Here is a 25723-nt window from a genome sequence, read left to right on the forward strand (position 1 = left end):
AAAGCACACTGAAGAGACAAATGTTTGAAACTTAAGAAGTTCAAGGTCATCAAAAGCATCATGTAACACTTTCATTGCACTGTTTACACAGATTGCATAACTGCTATAAATAGCACATGAGGAATCTTACAGCCCAGCTTTACCATAAAAACCCTATCACTTTGACCACTCTTTTAATTGACCACTCTATTTTTTCCTCAAAAAGTAATTTTATTTTATCCTTACCGAGTCAACCATAAATGGAAATTAGAACTTTCTCTATCTCTATTTATTTGACCACCCTATCATGACAAACTATTAGATAACATACAGGGCACAATAAATGACGGTTCAGAATATGTCAAAGTTGGGATTCAGGAAAGTTGCCTTTACGTGTTTTAATCCTCCAAGATGGTAAGCATTTCACTATGAACTGTCAAAAAAAGTTGAACTTTCTGATAATTCTACACTAAAATTATTTTGACTTTGATGATTTCTTAATTAATTCAATTATTTAAAATCATATTAATTATTTTTTTCTGGGTGAATTGATAGGGTTTATACAGTACAAGAATTACATACAATGTAAGTCAAATTTTGACCAAAAATGACAAAAAAATTCCTTAAAAATACAGATTTGCATATTTCATCACAATTTTAACAAATCTAAGTTGGGTTATCCCTAGGGACCTGTCTACCAAATAACAAAGCTGTCTGACCAGTGGTTATGAAGAAGAAGATTTTTATCAAAAACGCCTTTTTTGGTGCGAATTTGCATATTTTCAACAATAACAACAAATTAAAAAATAGTTTCTCAAAATCATATTTTTAATCTACACAACAAATATCAAATCAGTAAGTACTGTGGTTCTCAAGATATTTGAGTGGACGGACGCCTCACAAACGGACATACATACATACATACATACATACATACATACAGACTGACGACAGACGCCGGACGGATACCCATCCCACTAGCTTCTATAGACTATAGTCTATAGAAGCTAAAAACAGAAAAAAAGAGCTCATTATCATATTTGCACCAACACAGGAAATAATAAATCTGTAAGTACTGCGGTTCTCAAATTATTTGAGTGGCTGACATCCTCACAAACATACATACATACCAGGGTTCGAAATTTATTTTTTTGTTTGGTGGTCAAGTTTGGTGGTCAAGTTTGACCACCAGATTCAAATTTTGGTGGTCAATTGCAAAATTCTGGTGGTCAAAAAAATTGTCATTGTCAGAGTGTAATTCTTGTGGAGGTCAGGGTCCATAGGGGTGAATAGTGGGCTGACATCTTGTTCTGGAACCATTCCACTATGCTGCTACTCGTCTTACGTTGGTCTATGTTGGATGCCCAGTAAAATCCACAAGAAAATTTCTCAGTATTTTCACAACTTGAAATGAGTGCATGAGTGACTGACTGACTGTAATTTTGACAGAATTACAAACTGAGTAATCAAGAAATGACAAGTACTGCTGATAACATGACAATTATTGCATTTTTTTGGACTTATGAAGTTCTGTCAGAGTTTTGTACAATGAGATGTTATGCAACATTTGCAGACTTAATCACAATAATCATGGCAGTAAACAGTAAAACAAAGAGAGACATTGTCTATCCAAAGGAACGCCTCACTTGGGTAGATTGGAGTGGGGTTGAAGGACTGACATTGAACCAAAGTGGAGGGACTGTGATTGAACAGACAAGATGTGTACTAGATAACTGCTATCTCTGAGGATAATATATTGTTTCTGGATACTCCTAGCAATAACTGTGAGAGGACTGTAAGACTTACAGCTTATGCAGCACTAGTGTGACCTCCGAAAATTTGGTGGTCAACATTGACCACCCACAACAGAATCTGGTGGTCCAAATGAGATAATTGGTGGTCTTTGACGCATGACCACCGGGTATTTCGAACCCTGCATACATACATACATACATACATACATACAGCCTGACGCCGGACGGATACCCAGCCCGATAGCTTCTATAGACTATAGTCTATAGTAGCTAAAAAATGATACCATCAAAGACTTTGAACAAAAAACAACATTTAAGTGTTCACGGAAAGACAATCCTTTTCCAAAACATTATTTACAAGATATTCCATGAAAACGATTTGAGAAATGTAAAATACCGTCAATGACACTGGTTTGATGTAGCAGGCCATTGTGAGTATGCTCAACGATGTTTACCCCTGTGAACATGCATACCAAGTTTCAAAGCAATCAGACGAGTAATTTCAGAGAAAACAATATTCTGATCAAAAATGGCAAACATTGTCCCAAAAATACACATAATGAAAATCTCATCACAATTTGGAGATACTCAACTAAGGTTGCCCGATTTCAAAGCAATCAGAATATTTAATTCAGAGAAAATAATTTTTGACCAAAAATCAGAAAAATTGCCCACAAAATATGAGAACTTCAGCACAATTTTAACAAATCAGACACAAGACAATCCTAGGATTAAGAGTATTGAGTTTCAAAGCAATCCAACAAGAACTTTAGGAGAATAAGATATTTTGACCAAAAGTGGGAAAAAATTGCCCCAAAAATACACATATGAAAATTTCACAACAATTTGAACAAATCTGACAGATACCAATCCTAGCATCATGCATACTAAGTTTCAAGGCAATGGGACAAGTGCTTTCAGAGAAGATTTTTTGATCAAATATGGGAAAAATTGCCCCAAAAATACAACAATCATAATTTCACCACAATTTTAACAACTCTAACTAAAGTTACCATAAAGAATCTGTATACAAAGTTTCAACCAAATCTGGCCAGTGGTTACAGAGTTTTAGTGATTTAATGGATTTTCTCTTTCTTTTACCTCATTTGCAAATTTTTAACACTGACATGTTCATTTGAACAAATTCACTTCTCCACCCATGGGTGCATCTGTTCACCAAATACTAAGATGGTAGGTGCTGTGACTTTGGAGTTTTTGATATGGATGGACATACATCCACACATACTACACACACACACACACACACACACACACACACACACACACATATATATGAAATATAGTGGTAAATGAAAAAGTGACCCATGCGGGACTCGAACCCACACCCCCTGTATACATTACGGATGCTCTACCAACTGAGCTAATGGATCAGTCGGTACAATGTGGGCGGTTCTGACTCTTAGATGGGGCTTTTCATTCTGTGTGCGTGGATGGTGAGTAAACGGCTAAACTCATCACCTAACCTTTCAACCTAAGGATCCCGCGGGATTCTACAGGGCCTCGCACACAAGTCACCAACTTAGGAATCAGTTATTGGTAATGAGGATCAATCTTATGAATGATGGAAAGCCAGATATATATATATATATATATATATATATATATATATATATATATATATATATATATATATATATATATATATATATATATATATATATAATATATATATATATATATATCCTCATTACCAATAACTAACTACACTAACTAAATAATATATATATATATATATATATATATATATATATATATATATATATATATATATATATATATATATATATATATATATATATATATATATATATGTATATATATATATATATATATATATACCGAATATGAGCTTAAACCTTAATTTCAGATGATTGTACAATTGTTGGAACATGAAAAAGGGATACTTACTTTATTTGACTAATGAAAAGTTTGTTAGGTACTAAAATTTCCTTACAAAAAGATAATGGTGATGTTCAGAAGTTGGGCCATGAATTGCAATGCAAACAGCTACATATAGTGATAAAACCGACCAACTGATCATATTTCTATACTATCAAGTCCATGCTACTACACCATCATCTGCTGATCTAGGCTAGTGATATTTTGATAGATGGATTACAAATCACCATGTATTAAACAGCACTATTTCATAAAAGGATTGGGGATATTGATTAACCCTAGCAATGATGATACAGCCCTTGACGTATCAACTCAGCAACCTTACCTACTGGTTGTGTACATGTCTAATGGTTTAATTAAAGTAAGCCTTCATACTGGCTCTAACAGCTCACAAGAACTTCTGACCATCATATTTTGGATCATCAGCTTAACTCTCACAACTGGTACTGTTACTGAAAGAAAGCTTTTGTAACATAATAGAGGACACTTTCATTCCCTCAGATACTTGACAGCCATCATTTACACATTCCTCAGGCACAGATGCTTTCCGTCTATTGGCATCTGGCTCCATGTTTGTTTGGAGTTTCCACCTACACTGAACAGTAATGCGCCTGTGGTCTCAGAGCTCAGCTTAGCCCTGCGTACAGGTCTGTGTGTTCCCGGCGTAATACGTCCTCCACCACGGTGGAGGCCGTATCACGCCGGGAACACACAGACCTGTACGCAGGGCTTAAGCTCAGCTACGCTCTACGGAAAAGAAGGGAGTTTTCCCTGTACTACAGGTAAAACCTTTCTGGAAAGCAACGGTTTTGTACCTTGTTGGCCGTATTTGTCTTCCATCATTTCAAGCGATCGTCAAACTCTGTCTTACGATGAGGCTTGGCTGCATGGCTGACTTCGGCATATACGATGCTGAAGTTATTTTCGTATTCGTTTTCGTATTCGTTTTCGTATTCGTATTCGTATTCGTATTGGAGTCACTGACAAATTTTTTATTTTTAGTCCAAATTTCGTACGTATTATATAAAAGTTCTGTCTTTACAGAACTTAATGTGCTTTTTATATGACAATATATCAATACTTCAATATTTTAGAATGTAAGTTGAAAAAGATCCAATCTTTTTAGGCCCTAGATTGAAAGATATCGTTGCTATAATTAGAGGAGAGATTTTAAAAACAAACGGCCAGTACACAGGCACTCCTTAGCTGGATAGTCTGTTGAATAGATCGATTTTTGGTTCGATTGATCGATCCCGTAGTCGATATGCGCGCCATTGTAACCAAAATACTCACTAGGTTACAGTGGCGGGTATACTGACCACGGGATCGATAGATCGAGCCGAAAATCGATCTATTTAGCAAACTACCAAGCTATTAGCGCCTGTGGGCCAGTAGTAGTCTTTGGAGGAAAGATTTTTTAAACAAACATCATTTTCGTATTCGTATTCGTATTCGTTTTCGTATTAACTTTATCACAACAACCAACTTCGACATTCTGTTGACATCATTAGTATCGATAATGGAAATTTAGCTGACCCGCCCAATTTGACGAGTTGTAAACTTAAAAGGTAATTTTCTTGTTTTAAACTGATATCTCTGAGAAAGTGATCATCATGATCCAGGGCTCAACGTTAATGCATGCCCCTAAGTCGATGACATGCTATATTTAGACTGCTGTCGCAAAGAAAATATCATCTCATATGATGTGGGAAAGCGTCATAAAAGAAAACGAGATGAATAAAATGGTATCATAGGCCTATGTCCCGATCGGTACATTTGTTTCCCTAATAAAGATTAAATTAATGTGTGAACTGTTGCCAGAGTCTTTATTTCAGTACGGCCCATCTCTTTTTCTTTCGTTGCGTTTGCGTCAACTGTCATTGCCAGAACATGTTGATCAACTTGCGTTATGATAAGATACACCAGAATGCATGGAAATTAATTTGTATCGCGAAATATCGAGAAATACCTGTATTCTATGATAAATAGACTTCAGCTAGTCTAGTAGCTGTCGCAACTGGCTCGATCGGTTTCCGTCATTTGTTACTGTGCGATCAGTTTTAGTGTTACGCAGTTTGCCCCGCTCTACAACTCCGTTCTGCAGGTCACTCCAAAACTTTCAGCAGTACTATTTTGGGGGACCAATTAAGCCGCTAGCCGTAGATAGCTCCTTTTTTCAACAAAAACTCTGAATTGAAATGCAGCAACTATCAACTTTCGATAGATATTTTGTAGGCAAGAGAACAAAACTCAAACGTATTATGCGCATTTAATCCTAGCTGTGATATCGCAGCGGTACTTGTGGCGTGTATCGAACTCGCTCGGGTCATTGAGGTCATCGCCACAGTCCCATCCATGATCTGTTCTCTACTACCTCCATGGTTCTACATAATTGCAGTCGCTACCCGGCAGATTTGCCATGATATTTCAACAAAGTTGCTTGCTATTTAGATCTAGCTGAAAACAAAAACCTTTATGAAACAGGATAATCCAGTCCAAGCTTGATGAAATCGATGCTTTGATCTGCTTTCCAAGGGACGATTTCCGGAAATGGTCTAGCCGGTCACATGCCACTAACGCAAATATTCATTACGCACGTGAACGCATGAAACATGTTGCAGTTACTGGTTGCTTGTTTTCCCTTGTCAGCTATATTTTGATGACATTTTATGCTGGGATTATGATTGGTTCATTTGAAATGATGTGACAGCACTAAAACTGCTTCTGATACTTGATTGGATTGTAGTAAAATTTATCATTAAATTCATGGGATATTTTGACAGATCATTCAAAATAACATCAGCAGACACATTGGCAGCGCTGTGCAGAGGAGAGAACGCGCTCAAACCTTTGAGTAACTCCGCTCAACGGCTATGCTTATTCAATGCGTATTTTGGGGTCGTGACCTTTCAGGACAATGCTCCGTGAACACTGAGCGAATATATGTTGTATTTGATCACGTATTACGGTATGGAGAAATGTCTTGAAAAAAATTCAGTCGCAATCTCATAAAATTTGCTCGCCTATGCGACTGAAAATGGTCGCTACTTTGAGCCCTGATTGAATGTAATACATGAATTATCAGTTGGTCCGGTTTTATGTATAATATTGCTCACATCTTTACTCTGAAAGATAAACTACCTATTGTCATTGATTTCTGTTACTTTCTCCCCTGTAGCAGCACGTACAACTTGTCGTAACTTGCAATTTTGTAATTTTTGCCTTACCGCACTCCCTGAGTTTTGTAAAGTATTGTATTGTATTGTTATTATAATTTATTTCAGGTCTACGTAGAGCCATATCAAAATCAAGTAAAATACTTGAAATACAAATTGTAAATGGATATGATCATTCTAAAGTGAGTCCAAAAGGATGACCGGATATAACAATTTTCACATTTTTTTATTCAGATGGTTGTCCTAGACAAGTCCCCCGTTCATCATAGCTTTCAACAGTCATCCGTTTTGCAGCGCCTCACAAAAACTTGCCCTCCCCGCAAAACAATGGTACAGTCCAGGGCAGCTCCTTTGCATCCGCTCTCACGAGTCCCATTACTTGGCACTGACCACCTGATTTCGGGGTGCATCCAGCTGCCGGCCCGGTCAAGAGACATTGGCAAGCGAAGATGCTGCCTTACCAGATCCCAACCGATTTTAAGTATTTTTTTTCAAATAAAATGAAGTGAACAAAATTCTTTAAAATCTACAAATGCAAATTTATGTAAATTTAACCAAATTTGGCAGATGAAATTACGAATCAAATTATCACAATATTTAAACCTCAGTAAATATCGTATATTGCACGTTTTATACCTGAAACCTGGACTAAAAATAACAATTTCTGTCAGTGACTCCAATACGAATACGAATACGAATACGAAAACGAATACGAAAACGAATACGAAAATAACTTCAGCATCGTTCGGCATATGATGAAATTTCCATGTAACATGCTTCTAATGAATGCCCTTTAGGCTCCTTAAAATTCTATCTTGTTGTACTTCCGGGTTAAATTACAATAATTATGTGCGCAGTGTCAGAGCTAGCTTCAGCTGCTATGGACGTTTAAAAATCGATGTTAGTAGTATACTAATAATAATATAAGTGAACGTGGCATGACTTCTTCAACTCAGCCGCTTCAATTCCAGATCCTCTGAAGCATCAGCAAGTACATGAGACCGATGATGATATGGGACATTTAAATGGTTATTATTGTTAGATTTAATAGGAACATTTTGATTTGATAACGCAGACTTGATGAATTATTCATGTGCGCGTGCCTTCGACATGCACAGGACAGCGATGCGGTGTTTACATGCTATCTACCATATTGTCTACAACGATTGCTTCTAGTCGTGCACATTTGTGTAAGAGTTTTGCGACTTTTCAAGTGGATGGACAAAGGTAATTCTATAACAAGGCAAAACACATGGAAAAGGGCATCTTTGAGCAAAGAGCCTGTCATTGATGATACAGCCAAGCTGACGGAATACGCTCGATGACCTTGGAGTTGGATGGCGCAGCTGCTTCTTTCGCGAATCACATGTGTCTTTATAGTTGTCTGCCTACTCCACCGCAGTGACCATTCAGATTGTAAACTAAGAGCTTTTGCAGATCTGTCTCATCCTGGCGTTGACGAAGTAGCCGATTTCTCTAGTCTTGAGTCTGGATGATCGACAAACGCATTCTTCGCTGTATCATCGCCCTGGGATGCGCGCATATAGCTATTTTCATTATCGCCTGCGACACAGAAGTTAATCGTTACCACTATTATGGTATTGGCAATGCATTCAAAGAAGTCATGTTTCTTGATCTTGCTAATGGCAGCAACCCTCGTACTTTTACTAACTTATGCATTTTCAGAGCTTGTCTCTGTAAAGTTGAGGTTGCTTGTCAATCCCATGCCGAAACAACGAATCAGTACAGGTGGCCTCCTTGAGTCGAAATCGATACCGAAATCGATCAGCCTTGTACGATTTAAGGATGCAAATTGGACTTCGACATACATAGAAAAGGACGAGAATAATCATGGATCACTCTTCCTTCCAAAGGAAAAGCTTAAATTTTATCAGATGAGACTGAAATCGCACCGAGGGCGTCGATCGCAAAAGGCACTGAAAGAAGTTCCCGACGATGCTCATAAGCGGGTAATGCAGACAATATTTTCTAACATCGAAAACAAAACGATTTCTCCGAAGAGTCGAATGATGAAGTTTATGAGTCTTACCGCTGCCACGCAGGAGAGAATTTATTTTTCAACGCTCTCAGTCCTCGGGTACGAAAAACGTTTGCCCACCGTGATTAACATTGGTGCAAAGAAAGCTGGAACCACAGCCATGGGTTTGTTTCTACGCTCTCATCCTAACATTGCATCGTCCCTAGGAAATGAAGTACATTACTTTGACTGGAACTACGAGGAAGGAATTGAATACTATCGATCTCGAATGCAATACTCCACAAAAGACCAAGAGGTATTTGAGAAAACCCCACGCTACTTTATAACACCTGATGCTCCTGGCCGTATAAAGTCAGATATTTCTCCAGATGTAAAAATTATTCTGTTGGTTCGAGATCCTGTTGAGAGAGCCATATCAGACTATCATCACGAAGTTGAATTGATTGCATCGAGAGAACGTAAAAGTAAACTGACCAATACCCCTCTCAAAGTGGGTCGTGGACCAAAACTAAAGGAGAATTTCGAGAAGACAGTTCTCCTCAAAAACGGTGAAGTAAACAGTGAAACTGAAATCATTCATATCGGGAAGTATGCACAACACCTCAAAGAATGGATGAAGTACTTTCCCATGAATCAAATACTAGTGTTAGATGGAAATCAGATATCTAAGTACCCTGTCCAGCAAATGAAAGTTGTTGAAAAGTTCCTGGGTCTTGATTCATACTTTACAGAAACTCATTTCCAATTTCATCCCAAATACCGTGTGTATTGTTTGGCTCTACCGAAGCCGATGTGTCGATTCAGCTCCCCACATAAGATACCCAAACCACAATTAAGTAATGAACTCAAAACTAAACTCTACGATTTTTACCGACCTTTCAACAAAGAATTCGCTGAAATTATCAATCAAACATTTCCATGGATGGAACTCTAATACATGGATGTATTGACAGTCGTTATATCTCTGACTTTTCACCGTTCATTCTATCACAACGCCATACGGGATAGTACAGCACACCTGAACACACAGTCCTACCAACCAATGCTGTATATTGTTCACCATTTCAATGTGGCAGTGTCCTCTGACTGCTGTAGTGAATAAAGAAGCTCTTTGTGACGTCACGAACTTATCGACAATGATGCATCCTTGGGAAATATTATAATAGGTATTGTTTCAAGCTGCAACCCGTAAGCTTCGTAATCTTTTCCTTCAATATTGATGATTTTTCGTAATATTGCTAAAATCACCATGCAGGTGGTCCATAAACACTGTTCCCAGAATACGTAGGAATAGGCAGCGAGTTGAAAGGAACGTAAGCTTAGTGCTTTTTTCAGGAATTATGTGGTATCTCTCTGTGAAAATAGTGGACCTCCTCTAAGGTTAACTTTCAGTGTTTCAATGATTGTAACATTTTGTTTTGCTTCATGTCTAATTATTGCGTTATATCTTACATGGTATTATTTTATATATCAAGAATGTTTTTCGAGATTACGCCAATCTTATTCTTTCTATCTTACCATGAACAATTATTCTTGTCACCATAGAAGATGATATATAACAGCTGATGCCGTAGTACTAGTCTAAACTGCAATGTACTTGACGTTTTAAAATGTTGAATAAAGACGTAAGCTATACATTTGCCTCGTTACTATTATCAAAAGAAGACCACGTGATTTATATTGTTTCGACCAGCTTTTCGCGGGTTGTTAACCATGTACATCAATATGTAATCACGCATGTTTATCAATATGTAATGATGTGTACGTTTTCATGGACTTTGCTATACTTTTCGGTAAATTAAAGGAACATATTGAGGGATACTGAAATTATTTTAACTTGTGATGCGGTACATCTGTGGCAGTACTCGTGAAAAGTACTGCCACAGCATATACCATGTATACCGCATCATAAAGGGGGAGTATAGAGAGCGCCCTCGAGCGACGGATCTTTCAGTCTACAGATATATCCTGCCCGTGATTATCACTGCTCGTGTACTGATCACTCGTTTCGCTCATGAAAAGTATCGCAAAGTCAATGAGTATGACATAATAAATCCGAGTGATCTGCAACCATGACGTTCCATATAAGAGGCCTGTGATTGGCTTAGCTAACGTACATGTATTCATATCGCATTGAGGTCATCAACCACTCACCGTCGAGTCAAGCCCATTCGAGCTAATAACGCACAAAGAACAACACACGGATTGAGTATGCATATTTGAGCTTTATTTCACAGGAAAACTTATGTAAAAGTATCATATAAAGCGAACACAATATGTATTGTTATGGGTTAAATACTCAACTATTCTCCAATAGAGATACAAAACCATATGACAGACCATGACCACTCTGTATGTTTGAACATAAGCTTACATGATTACATCGCACCCATATGGGTGAGAGTATCTGTCCCTCCTGCATGTTAACGCTTGCTGCCTGTTTTCTATATAAAATACCACATATATAAGTTACACATTTTACAATTTATTTTACAAGTCGACGAATTTTCAAGAAACAAAACGATTTTCAACAGTTTCTCTTGTGTCTTTTTTCTTTTTCATACAAACCTATTTGAAAATTTGCAGCCCACTACACGGTCCCTCCACTGGCAGGTCAAGCTTTCCTGGAGATCGAACGCGTTACATTTGAGTTTGCGCAGTGGTGATTTACTTTTTGCAGGGCTCGGGTGAAACTTCCTTGTATCGCGTACAACCCACTCATTGCGTTTAACCTAGTCACAAGTTTCATATGAAAACTGAACACAAATCATCGCGTTCACCCTACTCAAACATGCACAAAATACAGACCTGAACCAAGTCTAAGTTTATTTCTGAAGTGGTTAGATATAGAAGCAGATAAAAAATACAGAAGTGGCATGGTTATTTATGAGTAGTGTATGTTTGTCAAAGTAATTTATTGGAAACATGTACTTTTCAAACAGCACAGAGGGCGTCACTGGATTTTTATAAGTATCCACCCCGTAATAAAGCAGTTTCACTGCTCAAAAATGTTGAGGGAAATAAAATGATCTCTGCATGATTTTATTCTCTGAAGACATTTCACTGTAAATATGAATAACATTATAATTATCTGTCACATGAACATCATGCCTTGGTAACTCTATACAGGCATGTCTTCTTGTAAATTGAACTCGCTGAGGGCAATGAACAATTCCTATCAGCCTTTGGCTGAGGTAAGGCTATGATTAGGTGCAAGCTATAGTTTATGAAACCAGACATAATTGAAAGGTTCCACCTTTGCTGTTGCATAGCTTTACTGTTGATATCTGACCAGATTTCAGGAAAGAGATTACTAAAACTTATCTGGATAAACACACACAAAGGTTGGAATATAAATGAAAAGTTTTAATGACTTTGTCTTTTATGTCAGCCAGCAAAAAGGAAGAAATACACAAATATACTCTTCTGTATTATAAATCTTAAAATAGACATAAACTACGTGTATATTCTATAAAGTTAAGTATTGTCAGGCTTAATTAAGATAGCATATGGCCAGAGTATTCCACAAAGAAGCATGTTCTTGATCAAGCACTTTTACCGTTGCTCACTTTGCTTACTATCCTCACCCCAGGAGCAGTGGGACCTAGGCCTATACATTGGCTATTTGACCCTTTCATGACTTTATATCCTTGCATTTTTGGTGACATGAGGAATTCCAAATGCAACATTTTCCCCTGAAAAATTCATTTATGTGAAAGTGCACAATTTCCTTTTGGAGTGAGGCCCGGTGGAAATGTGGTTGAATTGTAACAGAGTTTTCAATCAGCCTGGTAGATGTATATCAACAGAAATACAAGGATATGTGGTCCAAGAAGGGGTCAAGGAAATGATTATTAATTTTGGTTCAATGCCTATTGAGAAGTACACGATGTGTACATTATGTGTACAAGAACTGGACAAATACTAGACTTACTCCAAGTGTGTGGGTATATACATATCAAAACATACCAGCGGACTGTCACGTTAGAATATTACGCTGCTACATAGATTGCGGGGTGAACGCGATGGTCCATACCTGCCAGTAATTGCTGCCTAGAAAAGCCACTCGACTGGGGGCCAAATCATCACAACCTGTTAACCAAAGGGAACAAAGGAGACAAAATCAAAGCAGTTACCTATGACGCATTCAGGAGAGGACAGAAAAACATGGAAATTCAGAGAAAGATCAAAAGTATTATTTGGAAACTGTCCCGAATACAGATGGTGACAGTTACAGAAATCAGACTCTGAGCTTTTTTACTAGGCAGAGGATGATGAAATCAATATTCAGTTTCATTATAATCAGTGACATTGGCAGCAACACAAGTGATGAAGAACTTTTTGAAGCTTCCGAGACACTATATTACAGTGTATACAAGTTCTGGAAAAAGGGCAGGATCTTGGAAAAATATCTTTTCCACTGATGGTATATTGTATCTTAGCACCGGTAATGACTAGTGTTATCATTCATAATTGAATTAATACTTACTCAAGCAAAGGGAAGGGGTCAGTCATGAATTTTTTGTCATCTTAAAGGGGGTGTCATCAATTACTTGGTACAATGGGTAGGGGGGTATCTTATTTTGACTGAAGAATTTTCCAGCCCACCCCGGCCATCATAACTGAACGCTTGGAAAGATTATTTTACAGAGACGGTTTGCAGTCAGTGCACAATGGGTTTGGAACTGAAATTGAACAGTTTAATTCTGTTCGTCATTTTTTAATATGCAAGAAAACTATAATTCTTTCTGATAGAGTACTGATGATAAGAGAATATTCGGTTTGCACCTTTCTCTGTTATCTACTCTCTCATTTGCATACCAATTGTACGATATGCATATGCATGTTTCAAATATAAAAACGTAGTATAGATGGCAACCAGTATAGATGGCAGCGGCATGATGGGGAATTGTCACCCCTTCTGAAGAATTTCAAAATTTGAATGTGCGCTAGTTTATTAAACAAATAAATTCAAGTTTTTGATCGATTTTGAAAACAATTGATACCGTGATTATTTTGTAATGGATCCATTTATGATATGGACACACAACGATTATTAAAACACATGGTATTTTAATATATTCTCAAATTTTAATATATTCTCCTTTCAAAGAGACTATGTAAGCCAGTTCATATCTGGTTAGTTATTGCAGCAGACGCCTGATGTATTTCGCCTCAAACGTCATATGCCAAATATGACAACCATGAGTAGGCATTGTACCGTCTAACTGTCCGCACAGTCACTCGTGATCTATTCAGCTCTGGGACTATTCGCCCCATAGACGTGTGTACATTTGTGAGGGGGTTTTCTCGCAAATGTACACACGTCTATGGGGCGAATAGTCTGAATAGTCCCAGAGCTGAATAGATCACGAGTGACTGTGCTGTCCGCCACTGCATGGTCACATTGTTCGATATCCGACCTTTAACTGCTTTCAGCTTATGCTGTTCCTTGTAGTTGTTGAAGGTACCTAAGTGCTGCGTGACGTCATGGAGGATACCCGGGAGAGGTTTTAGAAAAGGAGCCAAAATCAAGACGGAAACCTATCGGTCCACAATTTCACGGCGTTTTGTCGAGGGTGTAATACGCAGCCAAACGTACCCAAACCACACCACGCTCGACATCTGTTAATATTTAAGCTTACCAGTGTAGAACAAACAGTTTGACTTGGTCGGTATTATCGATCAGACGGCGGGTGCGTGTTATCAAGATTGATACAGTTCACGGAACACAAATTTAGATAATATCTCTCATGACCTTACAATCACCGAGTTCATGCATGGGTGTGGTGTCCAAAGTTAAACTTATCCAGCATTCGCTAACTGTTCGTTCCAGTTACATACCAGGATGTCCCTTGTTTCTATCCTAGCTCATCGAAGATAATGAAGAAAGACGTTCGAAATATTTCTGTACTTGCAATGTTTTCAGAAGACCCTGTTTACCACCATTCACGGTACATGTTGACAGTACAGGTGAGATACGCTCTGCTGTAGGTTGTAAAATACGTTATGTTTCTATTTACACACGTGTAAGTTTGCACTGGTCTGTTCTTGTTTGCTGCCATTAAATCACCGCGCCGAGCGCTATGAGAATTTAACAGAAGAATGGGATAGTCAGAGACCTCGTACCGTTAGAAGAAGCGGTTCGTTGACAGCTGCACTGTCCTCATGTGCATGAAGAGGAATGAAACCAAGCTTAACACATCGAAGAGATGGTTATAGACTTCGATTATTTTCTCTGGCAACAGCGCAGATAAAAACAATTTAACTATAATACACTGAGAATTCGTATTTATTCACATGGCAGTATAAAATTCCAAAATCATTTAATGCTTCACAGCAGAAAGTAAATATGACGATGTGATGTCACATATTGTAAGCCGCGTCTGTCATATTTTGAATTTGACGAATGTTATTCTGATCATAACAATCATGGGGCCTGCTATCCTACAAAGGAAGGTCAAATATTCATCAGGTTTTTACAAATCAAAATGAACTACTTTGTTCATCTACGGACTCGACACTGACACTCAAGCAGGGTAAAGTGTAATACTTCAAAGGATTCACCCGGCAACGTAAACAATCATGAGGTATTTGTTGAGGTGGCAAGTAGAGTTGACCCCAGCATTGGTAAAATATGACTGACAGCCTATTATGACATTTCACACTAATACCACCTTCCTCTAAATCTGCCTGTCGTAGAATAGCTGTGGCGTTACAGCTATTTGTACCACAGACATTACCAGATATTTGTACCACAGACATTACCAGATATTTGGATCACACATTACCAGATATTTGGATAAATGGCATTTCCCGAAATTCTAATCGCACATTACGAGAGATTGGGATCACAGACATTGCCAGATATTTTGATCACAAACATGACTAAATATTTGGATCACAGACATCCGGATATTTGTCTTCGCTGCTTTGGTCTTACTCAGTATTTGAAACTGACGTTAATCAGATCTAATAATTAGAAAATGTTATCAGGTCTGTTTTCGTAATTTAACACTTCATTTGCCATTGTTCTTCTGGAACTATGGCGAATGAACTATGCCATAGAACGCAAAATCTTTATATGAAAACGCACTGAATAAAAAGTTTATAAAATCAACCACCAAATAAAGTTCCTCATCCTGTAAAACGTTTCTTGTTTCAGCATGTATGCATTGTCAGCCCTAACCTAAACTGAGTGCCCTTCTCTCAAACTTAAGTTCAGTGTATCATGTACTTCGTCACATGGTAATGTAAGGTTTATCTACGTCAGGCTCTCTACGTTGATGGTGCGGCGGTATCCTATGTCGCCAGTCCAATACACGTACTTCAAAGCGTTCATGTTTAAACTGGAGGGAAAAGTACAATAATCTTTCCTTTACCTTTCGTCGTAACTCTATCCAATGACTGTGATTTAAACCACTGCCGACAATCGAGGCAATTCACAGGATTTTGGGTTCGTTAAGTAAATACAGTAATTCCAACCATAAGTATAACTATGGTTTCCATGACCATCCGTTTATGTTGTCATTGTTAACATCTGGTTCTATGTCGAATTGAAACTTATGATAAAAGAAAGAACTATGGGCCTATTGCTTTCTTCAAGTAATAATAAAGTTCTTAACATGGTTGGAAAACCCGTTCAAGGTACTATGCGCCTCGAAATTGAGAGAGGTTTGCTAAACTTTCTGTGAGAGAATTTTAGCCTAAACCGTGCCTATTCGAAATTACAAATAAAAATCCAGGGTCTCCGTGCGAAATTCGGTACTACAGATTGTCCAATATTTCCCGCCAAGAAATTAAAAATGGCCACCACCCTTGTGTTAACTGTATGCGGAAATGTAAATTTTCGATTTTCACAAAATAAGCTGGTTAAACTTTGTTTACTCCTTGAGTTTCAAAATTAGCAAAAATATAGTAAAAGTGAAAAAGTTTCAGGATTCGAATATCTTGTCCCGGCCCATAGCGCGTTCTACCTGAATAAATTTGCTAGGGTGATGGTTTAGCCCAGCGGTTTTGACTGTGATGTCTTCGCTAGGTGACTGGGTACCGTACGTTAATGTGAGTTCGAAACCCATCGATAATTTACTGAATTGCCATTCTTCGACTGCAAAAGTGACAGTTCAGCGAAATTGCGGTTTAATCTGGGAAAAATTTACCCTGATTATAAGACTAAGAAAATAAAAATTGCCAAACTCAATGGTCAAAGGTGTACGGAATCGTTCAAGAGTATCAAGCCAAACAATATCGTTATGATGTTTGGTGTTCATTGCATTAAATCAGAGATCATTGACTGTTGAGTCACTTTGACATCTTTAAAGATAGACAAGACACTTTAATCCTGGTAAAACGTAAACTGTTCTAATTTCCACTGTAAAGCCATTCACGAAAAGTGAATCTCATTCCTCCTGGTAATTTGCTGTTTTTCGCACAGTCGCTCGAGAGCTATTCAGCTCTGGGACTATTCGCTCCATAGACGAGTATACAGAAGCAAGGGGTATTTCTCGCTTCTGTATACTCGTCTATGGGGCGAATAGTCCCAGAGCTGAATAGCTCTCGAGCGACTGTGGTTTTTCGTACATGTTCGTGGGCCTTCTGAATCAGACATGGCGGCAGTATTCATTCCGATTTCTAATCTCATTAAAGGTAGTATGCGCCTCGAAACTCTCCCCGATGAAACTTTCAACAATCTCTTATTAAATGAAAAATGAAAATCAGAGGTCACCAAGCAAAGTCTGGTACTAGAGAAACGAATTACCTAACATATGCCGATATTTGAAATCCATAATGGCCGCAATCCTGGTATTAACTCTATGAGGCAAACTAGAATATTGTATATAGCGGTCAAAATTGACTTTATACAACAAAAATAGTGACAACATCACTGTTCGCTCCCATATACTTATCAAAACAAGTCAACAATTGTATGAAACATGGACATACATATATACAGACAGACTGACATACACAGACTGGCACAGAGTGATGACATTGACCCCAAGTGTGCCTTGGCCCATGGAGAGTGATAAAGATATAACAAACAGCTGAATGTAATGATAAAATATTTAAGTATAGGCCTATACAGGCACTGAGAGTGAATATGTTACAGCAATTTGATTAGTTTCTTTTCCTTTTCTACTTCTGTGATAATATTTAAGACAATCAATCTGCAAGGCAGTTTATGTATTGACAAATATGTTATCTTTTACAAGCACACAGTAAACTGTTCTTGATTTTTCATTTACAATATTTGACATAGACTGAAATACATAACATGCAAACAATGTTTACACTTTGCCCATACACCAGATACATGGAGAAATTTCAACATACAATCATCAACTCAGAAACCCTACAGGAAAAAGTAAACATTGTTTTCTTCCAGAACAGCTGGTACATCCACATCTGGAACAACTTACAAACTTAACCAATTAAACAAGGATGATGACACAAGAGATAAAGTTAAACTGTGGTGAACTTGACTATTCCTTTCAAATCCTTACCTAACTTGACATCTTAAACTAAAATACACTGCATGGTTGATTGTGCACAAAAATACATCCGGGTGGACCGTTTGATAAGGGATGGTGTCTGGAAGATCGATGAGGTACATTATCTTTTTTAGCCGATCCATTGTACATTCTTTTTTCCCCACTCTCCCACCTTTTCTTTTTGTCAAACCTTCTCTGGCTGAATTTTTTATTGGCATTTGTTTGGAATTTTTTCAAAATCTGCCAGGATTTTTTTACCGCATTTCAACACCAAATACAATTTACCATATCAAATGCTTACTAAATCACCACATTTAATACTCTTAGTTCCAGTAGGTATAAAATTACCAAAAAAAATCTTAAAAATACAAAATGAAAGATATCCCAGTAAAACTAAAAGTTTCGCAAAGTCGCCCCAAAAATTCAAAATTCAGGATTTCAACTTAATTTCAATATATTAACAAATTATTAACAAAAACTCTAAGGATTGGTTTACTAAATATCAAAGCAATCAGACTGGTAAATTTTGAGAAACAAATTTTTTGACCAAAAATGAGAAAAATTGCCCCCCAAAATACAAAATTGCAGATTTCATCCTAATTTTAAATATACCTAATTAACATAAACCCTAGGAACCTGTACACTAGATATCAAAGCTACCAGATCAGAAGTTTTAGGAGAAAATTTTTTTGACCAAAATAGGGTTAAATTGCCCCAAAAATAAAAAAAAAATTGCCAGTTTCAACATACCTTCAATACATTATATTGAGATTAATCTTAGATACCTGTATACCAAATACATGTATCAAAGCTATCAAATCAGCAGTTTTTGGATTAAAAATTTTTTATCACAAATTGGGAAATTGCCCCAAAATTACAAATATGACAATATTAATACAATTTGTACAAGCATGACTGAGGTCATTCTGAGGAACATGAATATTAAGTTTCATAGCAATCAGACGAGCGATTTCAGAGAACAAGATTTTTTGACTAAAAACGGAAAAAATACCCTAAAAATACAAACATGCAAATTTCATCCCAATTTTTGCACACATAATTTAGAATACCTAAAGAAATCTGCATACCAAGTTTCAACCAAATCTGACCAATGCTTACTGAGTTTTAGCCATTTGCAGGATTTTTCCTTTTTCCCCCTCATTTGCATATTTTTGGCACTGACACGTTCATTTGAACAAATTCACATCTCCACCCCTAGGTGCACCTGTACACCAAATACTAAGACAGTAGGTGCTACGGTTTAGGAGTTTTTGATGTGGACGGACTAACAGACATACATACATACATACACACAGACGCCATTTTGCCACCTTATACGAATACCTCCCATTTGCATATATACATATGCATATATGGGAGCGTAAAAATGGGATGGTATTCTAGAAACTCTTATTCCTAGAACCACAATACAGTGAATTTATTACATAGTTTGAAAATCTAATTCTATTACTTTTTTCATATGCCTACAGTCTCTGAGACTTCTTGACTGACAATTATTGATGTGATTGCATTGCAGTTTTTGTACTAGACATGTATGTACCGCATCCCACTATTGAGATTATAAACTATTTTGATGACCTCAACAAAAACTTTTTAAAAACTCTATGAAGCAAAAATGATGTTTCATATTTTCAAAAAACTAAGACGGTGAAATTTTTTTCAACTTCACTGCAAAAGCTTTAAAATGAGCCCCCGCAAGAGGTAGAACAGAACAATATTGAATAACATTGAGAATCCCAACATCTGTACCCTGACTTGGAGCTAACATTCTCTGAATACTATCAATAACTTTAATACACATATATGTACGCACATTTCTGTATAACGATTGAAACGTGCATGAAACTTTAAGTAACAGAGATTATTACTTTGTGCTCGAAGTAATGCAGCTTGTTCTGTAGTTGGATTGGCCATTCTTCAAAACTTTTGACGTGTTTCGGGTTTCCTCCCCAGTCTTTGGTGGGACCAAGGTCAAATCACAAATCAGGTTTCCTCCCCAGTCTTTGGTGGGACCAAGGTCAAATCACAAATCGGGTCTTCCTCCCCAGTCTTTGGTGGGACCAAGGTCAAATAACAAATCGGGTCTTCCCCCAGTCTTTGGTGGGACCAAGGTCAAATCACAAATCAGGTTTCCTCCCCAGTCTTTGGTGGGACCAAGGTCAAATAACAAATCGGGTTTCCTCCCCAGTCTTTGGTGGGACCAAGGTCAAATAACAAATCGGGTCTTCCTCCCCAGTCTTTGGTGGGACCAAAGTCAAATAACAAATCGGGTTTCCTCCCCAGTCTTTGGTGGAACCAAGGTCAAATTACAAATCGGGTCTTCCCCCAGTCTTTGGTGGGACCAAGGTCAAATCACAAATCAGGTTTCCTCCCCTAGTCTTTGGTGGGACCAAGGTCAAATCACAAATCGCGTCTTCCTCCCAAGTCTTTGGTGGGACCAAAGTCAAATCACAAATCGCGTCTTCCTCCCAAGTCTTTGGTGGGACCAAAGTCAAATAACAAATCGGGTTTCCTCCCCAGTCTTTGGTGGAACCAAGGTCAAATTACAAATCGGGTCTTCCCCCAGTCTTTGGTGGGACCAAGGTCAAATCACAAATCAGGTTTCCTCCCCAGTCTTTGGTGGGACCAAGGTCAAATAACAAATCGGGTTTCCTCCCCAGTCTTTGGTGGGACCAAGATCAAATCGGGTCTCCTGTCCTACACATTTTTTTATGAAAGGCTCTTTTTAGAGGGATAATAGCTGCATTTTTTAAATTTTGTTCTTTTAAACATATTATGGTTTACTCGTGTCCTTTTGTCCTTTTGAATTATTGTTGTTATCAACGCCTTCGTCCTACCAACAACACAATGTACAATGTGCAATGTTGTCGTTGACATCGTACAATACCACAAAAGTAAACCTTTGAACAGTATTAAAAGACTAATTTAAATGAAAAATGTGTGACTCAATGGAATCATTTATTTTTTACCAAATTTGCCACTATTACACCCAAAATTTCTGACATTAAAACATTAATTTGATAGAATATTTTAACCTTCCAGTATTGTCAATTTTTAAAACATTTATAAGTAGCATCTAAGTTGTATATGTCTTGTACTTTTGGAAAAAAAAATTCAGTATAGGTCACTGTGTTCAGTTTTTCACAGTTTGGTAAAATGTAGCCAGGACTACACAATTTTCATACTCTCTCATGATTGTCATTTTGTGTGCTTTTCAGCTGGTGCCATTGACCTGGTCAGAGTTGGATAAACTCAAGTCAGCTTAGACTGATAAATCCAAAAAGTCCACTGATGCATTTAAAAATTAATCAATTTAAGAACATGCCCTAGGTATATGGCTCCATAACCTGCTGATAAGAGTAGTGTTGAACTTGTATGTGCAGAACTACGCAATACACGTTTACATTATATTCCGTGTGCAATCCTAATAAATATATACGGCTATATGTTAATGGGGGACTTGAAAATTCTTGATCATATAGACGGGGGGGGGGACTTGAAAATTTTTGAGGATATTGAGGGGGGATCTGAAAAAAATAAGATTTCAATTGCGATTCCTCCAGCCTCCCTTTTTTTGAACGCAGCCTTATGACTTCATACGGTACAATAAGCAAAGTATCGCGACAACGTGACGTATGCAACATGTCGATTCTGATAACTGTTTGAGAATAAATATCTATTTTCTTTTTCACACTTGAATTTGTTTCTATTTCTAGGACTCTCTTTGGTACGAAGACCTATGATGGATATCTCCCGGTGGAAGTATGGACCAGATACCATGGACGATATCCACACGGAAAAGCTGAATCAAGTTGACTATTTAAGGGAGAGCAAATGTTTTACTGAGATAAATGACACTGAAACTGGAATTCCGAAACAATGCTACCTCTACGACGAGAACTTTCTGTATGACAATAGCATACTTCTAACAAGAATCTTACCAGGAACTATTGTATACGCCGTTGGTATCATTGTCAATGTATTGTTTTTGTTTGTCGTGTTCCGAGCACCCTCAATGAGAACTGTGACCAATCGTTACCTCAGCAATCTCGCCATTGTAAATACACTCTTTTTGACTCTCTACTATATCGAGCACATCGGAGAACCGCTTGCGTCTGACGTTGTTAACGACAAATCCTACCTTGGGGATGTCGGCTGTACCATGGTCAACTATTCACTGATGGTATGCCTTTTTACAGCCCAATTTGTGATTGTTGCGTTTACCACAGAAAGATACTTGGCCATCTGTCATCCATTCAGAGCACATCGCATCAGTTCGAAATCACGGACGTTTACTCTGATTGCACTGACTTGGTTACTGGGAATTCTATTCAGTGTTCCGTTCATGCAGTTCTACGTGACATGGTTCACCAGATGCATTGACTGGGAACTGCCCGACGACAATACGACCACTTCACTTCCAAATACTACATCCTATTGTTGGGCAGGCACTGGCGACTTAGGGCAGCAAATACTTTACTCTTGGTTTCCTGTAAGTGTGTTCATTTTGGTTTTAATAATCGTTGCTGTGTTGAATACCCTAACAGTCCGTGAACTCAGGCGAAATGCCAGACAAACTTCTTCAGATGTTGCTGTTCAAAGGCGCCGTATCAAACACAAGAAACAAGTGGTTATCATGTTGGCGGTTACTGCTCTGGTTTTCTTCATCTGTCTATTCCCATATCACTTGGATTTGATATTAACTTTTTACAATAGCATAAAAACAGAAGAGTGTGAAGATAATATCATTCAAATGGGAACAGTTTGGGAAGAGATCGTCCGATGGTTACCAATGGCTAACGCATCATTAAATCCACTAATTTATTGGCTTATAAGTGTGCAATACCGAACAGCATTCAAACAGACATTTTGTTGCAAATGCCAAAACAGCACCCGCATTCAAAGTTCGAACATTTCCCTGTCCGTTTTTGAGGAGTTACACACACAGACGGACCATGACGTCAGAACGTTCGAGGAGGAAACTGAAATATGTACGTTCAGAGAAGGCGAATCTGTAGCATCTGCTGGTGTGCCACCACATGATGCTGTTCTGATAGAAGATATGAAAGAATTTCAAATGACAGACGACCAATGCAGTGATGTGGATCTAGCCGAAGTAGCTAAAACTACAAGCCTGTCACACAGTATTCGGTTTCTTTCTGCTTGTTTGGAAAACGAATATTTCTGATGTTACATACATATTGATGCAGCAGCCTGGATTTTTCAAAGTAGACCTAACCACAGTCCCTCCACTCACTTATCAATGATCTCTCAACAAACAGTGTCAACGGACAATATTTACCAGTGATTGTCTTGTGTAAAAATCTGGAAAAGTAATCTGTAAAAACGAGGAATTTGGTAGACAAATAAAATGACCAACTGAAGACGACATGTTGAAAAGCTCAAAATTTACTTTATGTCCTGGCACATCTTACATCGACATTTCATCTTCCAGAAATTCACAATGTAAATGGCGACTCACCACTCTTGACTATGCGGATAACAATCTTTTTTTACCTCCTTGGGATGACATAGTCATTCACCCAAGGGTAGAGCCTAACATTCTTCCTCCATTACAAGTATAAGCCTAGCTGTGGGTCCATAGCTGTGCTGGTGGCTTTCTGATATGGTGCTGATTTTGACTCCACAATAACGTGGTGGGTGTAAAAGACCCATTAAAAACCTGCCAACCACAGCTATAGAGCCACAGCTAATACACACCATACCATACATTGTAAGTATGAAGAGCAAGTTCAGGTAATTCGTGTTGAATTTACGATCTACACACTTACAGCTGCACACTCTCATGTTTATTTATTTGTACTTGAAAATAAAGGTCAGTTTTTACTGAAAAGATCCATACCTCTACTGTTGTTCTCACTATTTGCTATTAGCTCCTTTACATCATCCCTTGGATAGTATATGCTGGTTTGATATCCTGTATCTCAAATCCACTAATTGCCGTCTTTAATTGGTTCAAATGCTGTACATAATGCCAAGCCTACCAAACCATGTATGGATACAGAGTTATGCACAGGGCCACAGGATTTACAAATTATGGTAAGTGAATATTGTTGAATAACTTTATAACACAAGCCTGAACTGTGTCACTGTATCCCTAGACAGCTAAACCTATATGTCTGTATAGTATTTCAAAGAAGATGGTCCACAACTGTTGATTGTCCGCCCCAATATCCAAAATTGGTTATTATTACTGATCACCAACTCATCAGCGATGAGGCTTGGTAATTAGCAGATATGTACCGCTTTCTTTGAAATACTACACAATAGGCACAAACTATAACAGTTCAATACTGGTTTTTATTATGACGTATATAGCTATGTATTGCTTGCTGGACCCTATCGGTTAATTGGTACGTGTGCTGGACCCTATCCGTTCATTGGTACGTGTGCTTGACCCTATCAGTAAATTGGTACGTGTGTAGGGTAAACAAAACAGTCAAGTGAACCTCAAAGCTAAAAACATCATTCACAGTATAACAATAAGTGATATCTGAAATGTGATACTGTATCATCATTTCATCATTTGTATCAAAATGTAACAACTTAGCCCGCTCTTTTATGAGAGTGGGGATTAGGCAAAGAGGTTCTGTCTGTTGCTTTTCTGCTAAGTGACTAGATGCTGTATGTTGCGATTGAAAACACCGTATTCATAACATGTGATGAAAGGTTCCTTTGCTGCACTAGGTCAATGGAGTGTCACAATCCATGTGGTATGGCAGCTTGTCTGGTAAGAAAGACAATGTGGTGCAAATGAAAGATATTTGGATGAACTGATTAAAAGTTGAACCTTGTGGTACGGTGACCTTGAAAATTCACCACTCATGGCACCCATTGTGTCTTGTGGTAGGTGCTTCAACTTGAAGGAGTGCCCTTATTAGACACCAGATATTCCCATCTGGTGAAATGATGTTAAACAGGTCCAATAATCATTTTCGTTCAAGGTAATACATTACCAAGTCCATGGGGCATTTGTGATTTCAAAAGTTAAGTAGGACCATCCTGAACCACTAATAGTGGTGGTAGCTCCATCAAAACTCAATCACACTGCTGAAGAGTGAGAAAGTACACAGGGTTTTATGAGTTTCAGTTTCTTTGAAATTTGAGGACAGTGCCATCCTTATTTCCCTGGTTGTAACACTACCACTTTACCTGTCAATACCCCACTCAATTATCAGATTTATCTAATATAAATATTATTTCCTTGATAAAATATTCAATGGAAAACAAAAGAACTGTTAATCGGCTGTTGACACATTCGCTAATGCGAGAACCAGGGATTGAGAAGGGCGCCTTTAAATAGCATTCACTAAACCCTATGCAAAGCAAACAGACAAGTATCTTGTAACATACCTAAATAGC

The 25723-nt window shown here is 37.8% G+C and overlaps 3 protein-coding genes across 3 annotated transcripts in view; 2 read left to right on the forward strand and 1 right to left on the reverse strand.

Moving 5' to 3' along the window:
• Window positions 1-7647, reverse strand: part of LOC139152173 (tRNA-dihydrouridine(16/17) synthase [NAD(P)(+)]-like) — an 83978-nt gene extending 76331 nt beyond the window's left edge. Inside the window, exons 1-2 of the mRNA XM_070725293.1 lie at window positions 7574-7647; window positions 4469-4549 (exon numbers count right to left, since the gene is read on the reverse strand). Coding sequence (XP_070581394.1) covers window positions 4469-4496 — 28 coding nt within the window. The 5' untranslated portion in view covers window positions 4497-4549; window positions 7574-7647. The remainder of the gene's footprint in view (window positions 1-4468; window positions 4550-7573) is intronic.
• Window positions 7648-7668: 21 nt separating this feature from the next.
• On the forward strand, window positions 7669-10463 carry LOC139152174 (heparan sulfate glucosamine 3-O-sulfotransferase 1-like). Its single transcript, XM_070725294.1, has one exon. The coding sequence runs from the start codon at window positions 8425-8427 to the stop codon at window positions 9760-9762; it is 1338 nt and encodes a 445-aa protein (XP_070581395.1). The 5' UTR covers window positions 7669-8424; the 3' UTR covers window positions 9763-10463.
• A 4200-nt stretch (window positions 10464-14663) lies between these two features.
• LOC139152178 (galanin receptor 2a-like) lies at window positions 14664-24200 on the forward strand. The gene is made up of 2 exons (XM_070725297.1): window positions 14664-14801; window positions 22057-24200. The coding sequence occupies exon 2, from the start codon at window positions 22080-22082 to the stop codon at window positions 23526-23528; it is 1449 nt and encodes a 482-aa protein (XP_070581398.1). The 5' UTR covers window positions 14664-14801; window positions 22057-22079; the 3' UTR covers window positions 23529-24200.
• Window positions 24201-25723: the final 1523 nt, after the last annotated feature.

Source organism: Ptychodera flava, chromosome 15 (assembly GCF_041260155.1).
Source record: "Ptychodera flava strain L36383 chromosome 15, AS_Pfla_20210202, whole genome shotgun sequence".
NCBI classification, from domain to species: Eukaryota; Metazoa; Hemichordata; class Enteropneusta; family Ptychoderidae; genus Ptychodera; species Ptychodera flava.